General features: G+C 40.0%; 1 protein-coding gene across 1 annotated transcript in view; it reads right to left on the reverse strand.

Moving 5' to 3' along the window:
* Positions 1–13,107, reverse strand: part of LOC136443003 (basement membrane-specific heparan sulfate proteoglycan core protein-like) — a 100,167-nt gene that overhangs the window by 52,412 nt on the left and 34,648 nt on the right. Inside the window, exons 17-33 of the mRNA XM_066440048.1 lie at positions 11,848–11,979; positions 11,274–11,561; positions 10,550–10,677; positions 9,840–10,016; positions 9,131–9,229; positions 8,857–8,940; positions 8,559–8,680; positions 7,584–7,695; positions 6,796–6,927; positions 5,944–6,071; positions 4,488–4,574; positions 3,895–3,950; positions 3,622–3,716; positions 2,937–3,077; positions 2,270–2,455; positions 848–1,024; positions 97–215 (exon numbers count right to left, since the gene is read on the reverse strand). Of these exons, the coding sequence (XP_066296145.1) occupies positions 97–215; positions 848–1,024; positions 2,270–2,455; positions 2,937–3,077; positions 3,622–3,716; positions 3,895–3,950; positions 4,488–4,574; positions 5,944–6,071; positions 6,796–6,927; positions 7,584–7,695; positions 8,559–8,680; positions 8,857–8,940; positions 9,131–9,229; positions 9,840–10,016; positions 10,550–10,677; positions 11,274–11,561; positions 11,848–11,979 (2,263 nt within the window). The remainder of the gene's footprint in view (positions 1–96; positions 216–847; positions 1,025–2,269; positions 2,456–2,936; positions 3,078–3,621; positions 3,717–3,894; positions 3,951–4,487; positions 4,575–5,943; positions 6,072–6,795; positions 6,928–7,583; positions 7,696–8,558; positions 8,681–8,856; positions 8,941–9,130; positions 9,230–9,839; positions 10,017–10,549; positions 10,678–11,273; positions 11,562–11,847; positions 11,980–13,107) is intronic.

Below are 13,107 nucleotides of genomic sequence, written 5' to 3' on the forward strand. Positions count from 1 at the left end.
TGGAGGTTACAACCGTGCATCAAGACAACATTGGAGAGAATCATGAAAAGCAACTAGGAACTTCACTCATTAAACAATCAAGAACTAATCTCTTACCTTGACTCCATCATGGCGGTTGCGTAGGTAGCTCGGATCATCAGTGCGTCGACATTTGCCAGTGCCATCAGCATGTGCTCCCTGGTGGCAGGCTCACCGTCAGGTCTTCTCCAGTATTGCTGCAGTCGCAACAAAACAAAACTCATTCAAGATCCTTTGTAAGTTATTTATTCTTTGTAAGAGTATTATACACTTAGTTTCAACAGCAAAAACTGGTGCCTATAGATGTATAATAATGTCTATCACAAGTTTTTATTCTGTGTCTTCCAAAGGCACCATCTCTCTTGGCTTGTCTTCACAGACAAAGATTAATTTGATTAATTTGGTAGCCCATGTTGGCTGCAGGCTGACTACTGGCCGTGGAGACCAAAGGCACCATCATATTCTGTTATTCATGAATCAGATTTAGTTCTTTAACATTGTTAGATATTATCAATAGTTCACCTGTCATGTAAGTTGCCATACATTGTATCAGCTACAGTTGTTCTTCTTAATTCTAAGCCATTTTAAGAGTTAATAAATGTGTCATTCATGAAACTTTAATCCTGCCATTCATTTTACGGACTGTCCCTACCAACTTTTAAAATGGATAACATTTAGACATTCCTGTCTTTGAAAATTTTATTTGTACTGTCCACACCAATAGATGCCCACCTGGGTTGATGAGGAGACAGAGTTTGTCTCAAAAGCTTCCCAGAGCAAGCTCTTTATGTTGTGTGCAATGTTTAAATATTTGTCAAAAGATGCCTACCTCTTGGAAGGTGATGATGAAGGGTCGTGGGATGTTAGCCACGGCCTGCTGCTCGTGCCTGAAGGTCAGCAGGATGGAGTTTCCTGACAGCTGGGCGTCAAAGTCCACCACAGGTGCTGCACCTGGGGCCGGCTGGTAGCTCAGGGTGTACCTGAGTACACCTCCATAGGAGGTCAGCTGCGGGAGGGGGGCAAACAATGAGAATTACTTACTGTGCATGTCTTACATGTATGTAGGGTTTATACTGCTGCCCAGTGTTCTAACCAGCCTTACATTCTTACCCGTCATCTCAATTTTCTATGACAGAACATTCTATTGAGCGTGGAAGGCGCGACATTTGCAGTGACAATCCTAGGGGATCTGGGCATGCTCCCCCGGAAAAATTTTGAAATCTTATCTTTCTGGAAAGATATTTCTTGCATTTTGATTGGCAAATTTTGCTGGTATATAAAGCTTAGTTTGATGACATCTCTTTTGGTGAAAAATTACACAAGGGATTCAGCTTTAGTTTTTGTCCGGCAAAAATGACAGGTTGGGCAAAATTTTTGTCCGTCCTGAGCAACGAAATTCCGTCAAATGGCGGAATGACAGGTGCCAGCTAGAACACTCTGCTGCTGCCACATAAAATATACTAAGTCACACGTAACAATGCCATTTGACTGGAAAGCCAAACAATAGCTTCAAATGACAAACACAATACACAAACATCATGAATATGTAGATCCGAAAAGAATATGTATAGGATGATCCTCTTATAGATGAATTGAAATGGAGGAATGAAGTAGAGAAAATGTAGCAATATGTCGAGTGAAATGTTGAAATGAAACCTTCAAGCAGAAAGTTCAAGAAAAGTGAAAAAGAGATCAACTTTGCAGGACTTAAGACTTACCATCTACTTCATTCAGGAGTAAAGGTGGGAAAAGCAGAGATGGGAGAAATGGGAAGACACACAGAAGACATAGAGCATGAGAAAATGACACACGTTGCCATAGTGATGACCTCAGGTCATCCTCACAACAACCATAGAACAGCTACTTCAGCATGCCCATGTGTTTATGTTTTCATGCATGACTTGTATAATGAGCAATCGGCTGTCATGCGCAAATAACACAACTTAACACCACGAACAAAAACAGGTTTAAAAGATGCTGACATGCAGAATATTGGCAGATTGGCTCCTTTAAAATCCCTTAAAAATGAAACAATTGTGTACCACATTCAATGACAAAGTACATGTAGTGGCGATTTTGAAGCCTTTCCAGCCATGTGTTGACCCTAATGGTATTAAAAAATCAGTTAAATTTTGAGGGCCAGACAGAAGTGCTTTTACCACTGAGAAATTTATTTGTGCAAATTTGAAAGCTATAGGAACACCGATTTAAAAAAATTACCACTACAACAGCTACAAAAATAATATTTCACCTTGTTGCCAAGGAAACTCTCAGGCAGCAGCCAATAGTAGACGTCCTGTGGGAGCTGTTGGAACTGTCGGTACACCAGACTCCGTGTGACGGGGTTGACCGTCAGGCCCTGGTCTACGATCCTCGTCTGGTCTTTGTTCATCAGCTGGAAATCTTGGGTGGACGCAGTCTCAAATTTGGCTCGAACCTGGAAAAGTGTTGATTTAAGGTTATACATAAAGCTGTAATTGTAAAATTTATCTTGGTCATTTAGTCTGTTCACTTGAAAAAGCTATCACAGTGAAACCGGTCGTGGTACTAGACTGAATAAAAGTTCTAAAATGGCACTATGCGGCTCCAGAAGTCTTACTGAGGGATACGCCAAAAATAATTACTCAAGCAACTGGATAAGATTTTGAAACAGTCAGACGTTTCAGACAGCATCCACTGAGGGATGACTGCAGTGTGTAAGATGTCGGTTAGCTTGAGGAATGAATCCACTCTACTTTATACTGTAAACTTTATTTGCTACATCCCTTAGACTGTATACTACATAGCTATATGATTTGGTAAAAAAAATACAATATCATACTTCTCAGGTACAGGCATTGACTTGTCACCACAAAAAATTGACACAAAATCCTAAAACAGTGGCATAGATGTCTGACAGTTAGATGATGCTGCAGTACCTGGAAGCGCCCCCAGGAGGTGCTGGTGCACTGCTGCCCGACTCCCATGCAGAAGCACCTGATGCAGCCGCCAGAGTTGGTGTCAGACAGGTGGAAGGTGTTGGGCTTACACACGTCGCACTCAGGTCCCTGGACATTCTCCTGCAGAAAGTAAAATATGCAAAATATGGAGTCAAAGATATTTCATTTCATTTTCAAAGATGCAGTCTTCGAAGCGTGCATAGTCCAGTGTGTAGCGTGTGTAGTCCAGTGGTTAGCGACCATGCCTCTGGAACAAGAGGCCACAAGTTTGATCCCGGCTGTGTCGCTCACCCGATATGTACGCTAACAGAAAGGGTCGCAGTCCTTGGGAAGGGACGTTAAGCCGTGGTTCAATGTTCATTGTGCTTGTCGAGAAGAGCTAGGGGAATTTCCCCAGTACAATGAACCTGTAAATACTGTACACAGCGTCTGCCTTCTCTGTCACGACAAGTGGAAGAATACAACATGTAGCTCATCTGTTCATTGAGTTCATTTGAGCTAAACTGGATCGAGATCCTTTTGCTTTTTTTCCTCTTTTTTCAGGAAGCCAATCTAGGCTTGCACACTGTAAGCTATAGGAAATTTGTTTGCCTTGTACTGCATCACTATCAAACAAGCTACATGTAGAGTTTGGTACTTCTGTCTTGACACACAGATAACCCACCCTGCAGTGGCAACGTCCATCCGAAGGGTCTGGCCTCATGCTTCCTCTGGCATCGCAGCGGTCAACAACAGGCGTGATCGGCCCAACTACATTATCTGTGGAAGAACAGAAAGGTTTTAGAATGTAGTCGAGCAAACTTACTTAGTAGCATATCACTAGCTATAGGTGCACACAAATGCAGGTCAAACAATATCACTAAAAGTACAAGTCTAGTCTTCTAAACTATAATACACAGTAACTGTTATGTTTCCCAAAGCCATAAAATCTCCTCACCTCTCTTGCAATAGTCTCCAGGAATGGTAGGATTTCCTATGTACCCAGGTGAACACCTGTGTGGAAAAACAGGGATTTTGTGTTTAAAAAAAAAAGCAATACACTTATCAAGAAGAGTAGAGTGTGTTTGACTGAAAATATGAGCTGCAGCAAAGCTGAACTAGGCTAGAGATGTCCCCTTCAGTTGGGATGTCCCACAAATAGGATGCTAAATGGAGGTCCTTGTTTGAGGAGAGGCACACTCAAGCACATTTAAGAACCCACCACACTACTTGATAGCAGTAGGGGCCCATTCAAGTGTGAGTGGATCAAATAAATCTGCCCAGATATGCAGTACAAACCCGGTGTGTTAGTGTTACTATGAGGCAGTTTAGTGTATGCAATACAGACAAACTACCACATGTACATGTAGCTCCTTGAAGAGGCATCATGCTTCACCTCAATTGAGGACAACTCCTTTACCTTTATGAAGGATCAACAACAGTTCAGTCTCTGCATGTAAGGAGGGTAGTTGGATTTGGATACAAATACACAGTTGGAAACTACAGTAAAAGAATGGAATAATAAAGCCAAAGAGATGGCTTTTGACATACCTTTCACACCTCCTGCCAGTGTATCCAGGTGGGCAGGCATCACAGGTGGGCTGGCCGTCAGAGTCAAGGAAACAGGTGGGCGAGAATCTATCACAGGAGATAAAAATTCTTAACTTTCAACAGTCTTCATTTGTTTTGAAACAAACTATTGCTGTTACAACATGTTCAAATGCAATTGCTTTATTAACGTTCAACATACATCATTAACATCATGTAGTACACTGTTGACGATGTCAAAATACATTGTAATTGCAGATGCTTGCCTAAACACGGACAATAGCCTTACAAGATCTCATTTGATTAAGAGCCTAGGAAGAAAAGATTGAGTACGCACTAAAAACCTGCTTCAGAAGAGTGTACATGTACCTTATACGGGCCTTCTCCTTGGCAGCATAAAAATAAGTGTCAAACAGTCAAAGTAAGACTTTTTTCTGAATTCTTAAGTTCATACATCTATCTTTCTTGATAGGCTAATTCATGAATATGTTGTTTTTACATTGTCATCTCTTACATATATGTAAACAGCGGACTCTCATATATATACATGTGCATATCAGATATTCAAAATCACAACTAAGAAAAGGGTACATAGGTAGGTGATATTAAGTGTATACAATACCCATGTGACTTTGATAATGAATTTATTCCTTAGTGGTTATTGTAATGGACATAACACACTAATTGTTACTGAGTACTAGTACAGAAACTACTCTTCCTACGAGTAAGTTTTCTATACTGATCTATTCTGAAATGCCATCTGATGTCTAACTAGACGTGCCTACAGTACGTAGGTACCTTGTGTAGTATATGATATCGTTGTCCTCATCAAAAAGGCTTTCATAATCAAACAACAGCCATTCCTGAACCCTAACAACACAACAGGGTTGCCATGTTGTCTTCCAGGGGGAAATGGTATGAAAGACAAAAGGGCAACCCTTTCATCAAACCAAACAAACAAAAAGTACAATCACAGAAAAGTATCATATATTTTCCATCAAATTAAAGCTTCTACTACTTACATAACTTTTATTTTCAAATCAACGACAGTACAAACCCAAAAAAGTACAATATCATGTCTAATTTTTTTTTTTTTCATTTTCAGACCAAGTTGCCTCCATGATGTCAAAAATCAAAATCAATTCCATGTCAAGGTACATCAAGTTCAAGTTTCTCCAAATTCCTTTTAGTGAAGAAAACATTTCTCCAACCAGGATCAAAACTGAACAAAGAACAGTCTACTAGTACATTTGATGTCTTTTTTGTGGTAACATCTACATGTAGATAAAATAACTATGCTAATTAAAAATGCCATGAACATGTAATGTACAATTACAATATTGAAAAATACATTCTCAATAACGGCTCCGCCCCTGAAGCTTCGCCAAAAAATTTGGCATAACGACAAATGAACGTGTCAAGATTTTTGAACATTTTTCAACGGAAGTTTGTTACTCACTGGTTGGATGGTGTGGACAAGGGACAGGGGCAGGCCTGACAGGCATCGGGGAAGCCACTCAGCGGGTCGCCATAGTAACCAGCCTTGCACTGCTCACAGTTGGGTCCGTCTGTGTTGTGTTGACAATTCTGTAGAAACAGAGACCATGTAATTAAATCAGATAGTAAAACAATATCCAAAACAATAGAATAATTACCAGTCATGTCAATGTGTAATACTTCTATCAAATGTACATTTTGTACATGTAGAAAATGTTTTCTTGTAGTAATGTGTAATAAAACATCTTTAACTTTAAGGTTGCATTGACAGCAGAAAATGAAGTCAACATAATTGTAGAATAAATGCTAATACGGCAATGCCTAAACCTTTAGCATGCCTTAGCCTAGCTTTTGCATAGCGTTGACCAGTACTGTAATTCTTGTTCTTTCCCTGTAACTTTATGTTCACTGTTTTCACGGTCAACTCTGTACCGTGAACTTATCATCACCGTGAAAAACCTGTTGTTAGCATTTATGATTCCTTCACACATCCGTTCTGTAAATCACTTGCCTCCACCGGCAAGTTAAAGTTCAGTGAAAATGTACATTTTCCTTACACCGTGAAATTTTGCTACCGTGAAGATAAAGTGAACAAGAGTTCCACGACCTCATATCTCCATGAACAATTCTATTCATGCATTGTAATCCATCAAGAGGCTCTTGAGTTATGCTGACTAGAGTAGTCCGGAAACACAAACAAACAGACAGACAGACAGACAGACACACCCAAAACAATATCTCCATTTTTCATGGAGATAATTACAGTATTACAAAATGTATGATTTATGTGAAAAGAAGAAGTTGTAAAACATACCCTGCATTCTCCTGTAAGTTGGTCACAGTCAGTAGAGTGTCCGTTACAGTTACAGGCACCGGACCCGCCCACAGGCACGCAGGAGCCCAGGAAACGCCCGCCGTTCTGTCGGATGTAGCCAGTCTCACAACGCTGGGGGGGGGGGCACAAGAAGATATTATAAGGACAGCTGACAATGTGGGTTTACATTTGTACAAACTTTTCAAGTTCACATACCAACAGTCAATAGAATCACACTTTGTGCACAATTGTGTACTTGCCAAGCTTTTTCTTCCCTTTGGAGGTTTAGTATGGCAATACATGTAGCACAACACAAACAGTAGCAAACATATGCAATATTTTGTCTGTACTAAATACCATGTACTCCCTAAGACTTTGTCAAGAGGTTCTCATGTATAATGTAAATAAATCGGTCAATTTGATTAGATGTAAATACTAGCTAAATGACTTTTCTGTAGTTTGTATGTCTCATGTTTGTATGTTTTATGTCTAGGAAGATTAGCTTCTTACAAATCTTGTATGTTAGCTAATGGACTTAATGAAGTATCCAAGTATTGTAAATGTTTGTGGTGGTTTTATGTTCGTAGTTTTCACGGTGAACTCTTCAGTGGGAACTTAAAACCACCGTGAAACTTTTTGCTCACCAATGACTGTAGCACTACTGTTGTTTCAAACGCGAACTCAAAACCACCGCGAACACTCCCTTTTCTCCCTACCGCAAAATGAAAACCACACGAACTTGAATGCATTTACAGTATCTCAAGAGACATGTTCCAAAACCCTCTCACCTCGCAGGACAGCCCAGTGTACCCAGCTGGACAGCTGCACTGTTCCACCATGACAGCACGTGACTGTCCCGTGTTCTCTTCCACAGCTGTGTCCATCTCAATTCCCTGGATGCTGCAAAGATACATAATATATATATACATGTTAAGGTGCTTTCTTTTGATCATCATTCTTTTGATAATTGTAACATAATGCCTTGAAATTTGCACATAAAGATAGGAACACTTTGACAAATTTTACTATTTTGATATTTTTTGGTTACATTTTTTTCATGAATGACTCTCCCACTATCTCTGAGTCAAAATCAATGTACTTTATAATTCAGCTCTATAGCTAGGTTGATATCCTGGAAAGCGTACTAAATCCAAGCATCCATTTTTTGTTGTGACCATGGATGAAGGAGTTGCTTTCTTTCATAATTGTAACATCATGGCTTGAAATTTTTATGCATTGATATGAACACTTTGAAATATTTTTCTACTTTAAGATCTAATAGTATATTTTTTGGTTATATCTTTTTGCATAAATGACTGTCCTACTTACTCCAGGTTAATTAGGTTGATATCCTGCAAACTGAAGAGCAGACTAGTCATGCCGTAGCTCTGGCGCAGTGGCCCAGAACCCAAGTTCAAATTAGGGGCCCCCTCATTTGTCTTGTTGATGTTGTGCCCTTGGAAAAGGCACTTAACATGACTTTCCCCACTTCACTCAGGTGGAAACGAGTTCCTAGCTTTGGTTAGGGACGTCCCTCGGATAGGACGTTACATGGAGGTCCCACGTTTGAGGAGAGCCACAACTCGAGCAAGTAAAAAAAAAACACCATGCTTATCGAAAAGAGTAGGTGTCCTTCCCGGTGTGTGTGGGTCATATAAATCTGTCCGGGATATGCAGCTTGTACTCTTCAGTGCAAACCTGGTGTGTTGCGCCATGCAGGGGTTTACCGGGTATGCAATACAAACAAATCCAAGCATCCGTACCTTGTTGTTACCATGAAGGAGTTATATGAAGCCTTGATGAGGATGGCCTCCACACTCTGTAGGATCATCATGAAGTCTTCACGAGACAGGCTGGCTGACAGGGCCGATGATGTCCATAGGCTCTACAAATGTGATGAACACAGTTATCTACATGCTTTCATGATTAACCTTCTTCCTGCTACTTTACCTCGTAATTATGGAAAATTTGGTTCCAAAAGGCTACCAGCAAGATGGTTAATGACAATGTGTAAAAGTTGGCTAATTTTCTTAATTCTCGTGGGTCAAAATTTCTTCTTACCTCTCTGAGCTCAACCTCAATAGTTTCTTCCCTCTCATTGACTGGTTCGTTGTAGTGCCTGTAGGTCAGGATGGCTCCTCCTCCCTGTTTCAAATCAAAAACAATTTTCATTTATGTCAGAAAAAATCTTATCATATCACAAACAAGATGTTTCTACACAATGGTAAAGTTTCTGTGAAAAATATACATGCATTAGACCTTACTCCTTTCAAAATTGTATGCAGCAATATGGCAAATGTATGGTTTATGTGTATATATCATATAATATACTCACAATAAGGATGATGTCTTCTGCATCAATAAATCTGGCAAAGTCACCAGAGCCAACTGAGTAGTACACGGTATACCTCAGCTTCCCTCCATAGCTGGCAATCTGGATGTGTGGGAATAAAGAATGCTTTCAAGACTGTACAAATAAATCAAAGAAGTATCAACAAACACCCCAAATGACCAAATTAAAAAATACCGTAAACGCAGAAATGTTCGCGGTGGTTTTATGTTCACGTTTTTCGCGGTGAACTCTTCAGCGCAGACTTAAGACTACCACAGAACTTTTTGCCCACCTACGACTGTAGTGCTATGATTGTTTCAAACGCGCACTTTAAACCACCACAAACACGCCATTTTCTCCCTACTGAAATAAAATGCATCTACAGTATACCAAACCATTAGACTCTTAGACAGATTTGACTGTATAAACAAAATGACAAAAGTGAAGATGGCCTTTTCTTCATGTTAAACCATTAAAAGATATACAGTACTGAAAATGCAGAAATGTTTGTGGTGGCTTTATGTTTGCGGTTTTCGCAGCGACCATTTCACCGCGAACTTAAAACCACCGCGAACATTTTTGTCCAATACTAGTAGCAGTATGTGACTATATAGCCCTGCCACAAACTTAAAACCACCGTGAACACTCCATTTTCGCCATAGCGCGAAATGAAAACCATGCATTTACAGTACCGGTATACAACAGAACCTACAATATTTCCCAGGAAGTTGGTGGGAAGGCTCCAGTAGTACTCCCCGGATGGGACAGACGACATGTCCTCCACCAAGAACTGGTTACGGGCGGGTACAGCTCGGATGTACGACCGATCCACGGACTGGGACCTGTCGCTGGTCACCATCGTCAGACCACTGTTCTCTGGGACCGTTAACTGATGGACAAAACAACACAACCACTTCTTTTGAGAGAGGCATGAATATAGTCATAAACATGGCATCAGTACATGGTGACTCTTCAAACTTTAGAAAAATATGCCATATTATGGTCATGTAGTAAATAGGATAATCCTAACTCTACTATACTACGTCAATTGCTTTCCGCAACAGTGCAATTTCGTGATGTCTAAAACTTTGTACCAGAATATAAATTCAAATAAAAACCATGGCTAGGGAGTTGTAAAAATAAAAAATAAAAAATGTGCACATGTTCTATACATTTTCAAGTAATTATGACAAAGCATGTAAGATTTGTTGATAGCATGTACATGTATAGCTTCCATTACTACCTAGAGCAGTTACAGAGACTTGAAAAAGGGAGATAAATGTAAAGGGAAACAGTTAAGAATGGTTTCTTTATTGCCTCCTTCTTAACTTTTATCAAACACAACATGAGAGGGAGATAGCAGACACACTTACAGAGCATGACATCTATGTGTGACAGGCAGTATTGACGTGAGAAATGTACCTGGAACCTGTAGTAGTCACTGCTGCGGCAGTTCTGGGACACACCGAAGCAGAAACACTGCAGGCACTCGGAAGTCGTGATGGCGGCTGCGTTAAACGTGCCCGGTGAAGAACAGGCACCCTCCGGTTCTGTTAAGACAAAGTTTACATTCAACATGGCATTTATTTATTATGCAAGACATTCATGAAGCATGAGATAGACAGACGATATTGTAAAACGTTGATGAAGGTTAGGCATCCAGGTAATAAGATACACAAAAAGACTGTTACTCAAGCAACTGGATAAAGTTTTGAAACAGTCATATATTTGAAAATAGTCAAATATTTGAAACAATGAAATATTCCATAACAACAGTATTGCACCCTACATGGCCAATATTAGCTTGTGACAAGCTGATCTGGGATGGTCAATGGAGGGTTGCTCTTTTACAAGTCAACTAACACCCCAAGATAATGATGAATAGAATGCAAAGAATACACTTGGTCGATTATACAAAAGTGCTGTGTAGTCCTAATTACTGTATACAGAAATGTTCGCGGTGGTTTTACGTTCGCAGTTTTCGCGGTGAACTCTTTACCGCAAACTTAAAACCACAGCAAAAAGTCATTCCATTGTGTGACTGTAGCGCTACTATTGTTTCAAATGCAAACTCAAAACCACTGCGAACACTCCATTCTATTCTTACCGCGAAAATTTCTGCATTTACAATACACTGAAATCTTACCTCTGATAGCCAACACTGCGTCTGGTACAGCGAAGATGCTACCCTTGTTGTTGATGGCTTCACAGGTGTACGCTCCCTGGTCAGACTTCCTCACATCCCGGATGGTCAGGGTTCCCCTCCCCCCTGCATACTCCTGTGTGACCCTGGGGGGCTGCCCCACGTGGCCCCAGTTCAGTCTCCAGGAGATGATGGGGGTGGGGTTACCCACGGCCTCACATGTCAGGGTCACTGTCGATCCCTCTTCTACCTGTACCAGGTCAGCTGGAGGGGTCTGGACACTTGGTGCAGCTAGGGAAAAAAATCAGGGTTCAACGATGATCAAAATCATTAACTTAGAGCCTCACTCATTGGTTCACATGAATACTGTAGGTTTCAAATTTCGTTTTTATTTTCATTTCAAGGCATCCTCATTTGAGGTGAAGCATGATGCTTTTTCAAGTAGCTAGTGGTAGTACAATACAAAGAATACTTTTCTTAATTTTCTATAAAGAAGGAAATTTTTCTGAAAGATTCTCAAAAATATTTTCTAGAAATGTAAGCAAAACTTATTTTTTTCTGAAAATGCAATACTTACAGCATCCAATTTCGTCTGAGCGATCCCGGCAGTCAATCTCCTCATCGCACTGATACGACTGAGGGATGCACTGGTCTCCCGACAAACACGTGAACTCATCACCACGACACTGGGAGCCAGGGGGAGCGGTGGCTGTGGGAAGAAACATCAAGAATTTCAAAAACTATTTTAATTTCATTCAAAAAGTTTCAGCAAAAGAGAGAAAGGCTCTAAACAGGTTTTTGATACAAAGTGAGGCACACACATGTATGTCACAAAAAACAACCCTGAGCACTGCCTTATAGAGATCTACATGTACCCCACCTAGCAGGTGTCTATATTACTGCATGCAATTCTGTAATTCTTGTTTCTTTCACTGTAACTTTATGTTCACTGTTTTCACTGTCACCTCTGTACCGTGAACTTATCATCACCGTGAAAGAAACTGTTGTTATTATTCATGATTCCTTCACACATCTGTTCTGTAAATCACTTGCTGCCACTGTGTTAAAGTTTAGTGAAAATGTCCATTTCCTTACATCGTGAAATTTTGCTACCGTGAAGATAAAGTGAATTACAGTATACATGGAAGTCTTGGAGAAAGTACTGTGATTGTCAAATGCATTAATCAAATGAAACAACCCAAAGACTTTGTAATTAATGACTTACCAATAGCTGGGTGGATTGAGGAATATAGAACACAGTAAGAAAGAGGGTAATAGAGATGGGATGAGACAGATGTAAGTAAGAAAGTCAAACAGAATGACATAGGAGTATGTATTGACATTGAAATCATCACAAAGTTCAAAATTATGACCCAAAACTGTCAAAAACATCAAATGTTGGGACACGGTCACTTTGAACTGAAGTTATAAGAAGGAGGAACTTAATAAAGATGGAAGAATACACGAGAAGAGATAGAAACATACATGTAGATACGAAGAAGTTAAAAAGACAATTGAAACAAGCAGTTACTCATATCATAGACGACAAGAATTGTATGGCTGTTCTGGGAAGACAAAAGGTATTCATTCATTCATTTCCTTCATCTCAAAAGTATTGAGGGTGGAGGAGTATATGATATGAGTTTTAAGACTTTTGGAAAAGAGTCAAGGGATGAGCAAGTTGGGAGACATATGTACTAAACACAAAATGGGAGCCAATAAAAATTCCTCTTACTTTTATTGAAATATGCAATAATTTGTAAACTTGAAGCTGAAGAGCTGAAATTGTTATTTCTTGCTTAGTTGCCAGTTTTATCACTATCCAACTTACATAGAA

The sequence above is a fragment of the Branchiostoma lanceolatum genome, chromosome 10 (assembly GCF_035083965.1).
Source record: "Branchiostoma lanceolatum isolate klBraLanc5 chromosome 10, klBraLanc5.hap2, whole genome shotgun sequence".
In the NCBI taxonomy this organism is placed as follows: Eukaryota; Metazoa; Chordata; class Leptocardii; order Amphioxiformes; family Branchiostomatidae; genus Branchiostoma; species Branchiostoma lanceolatum.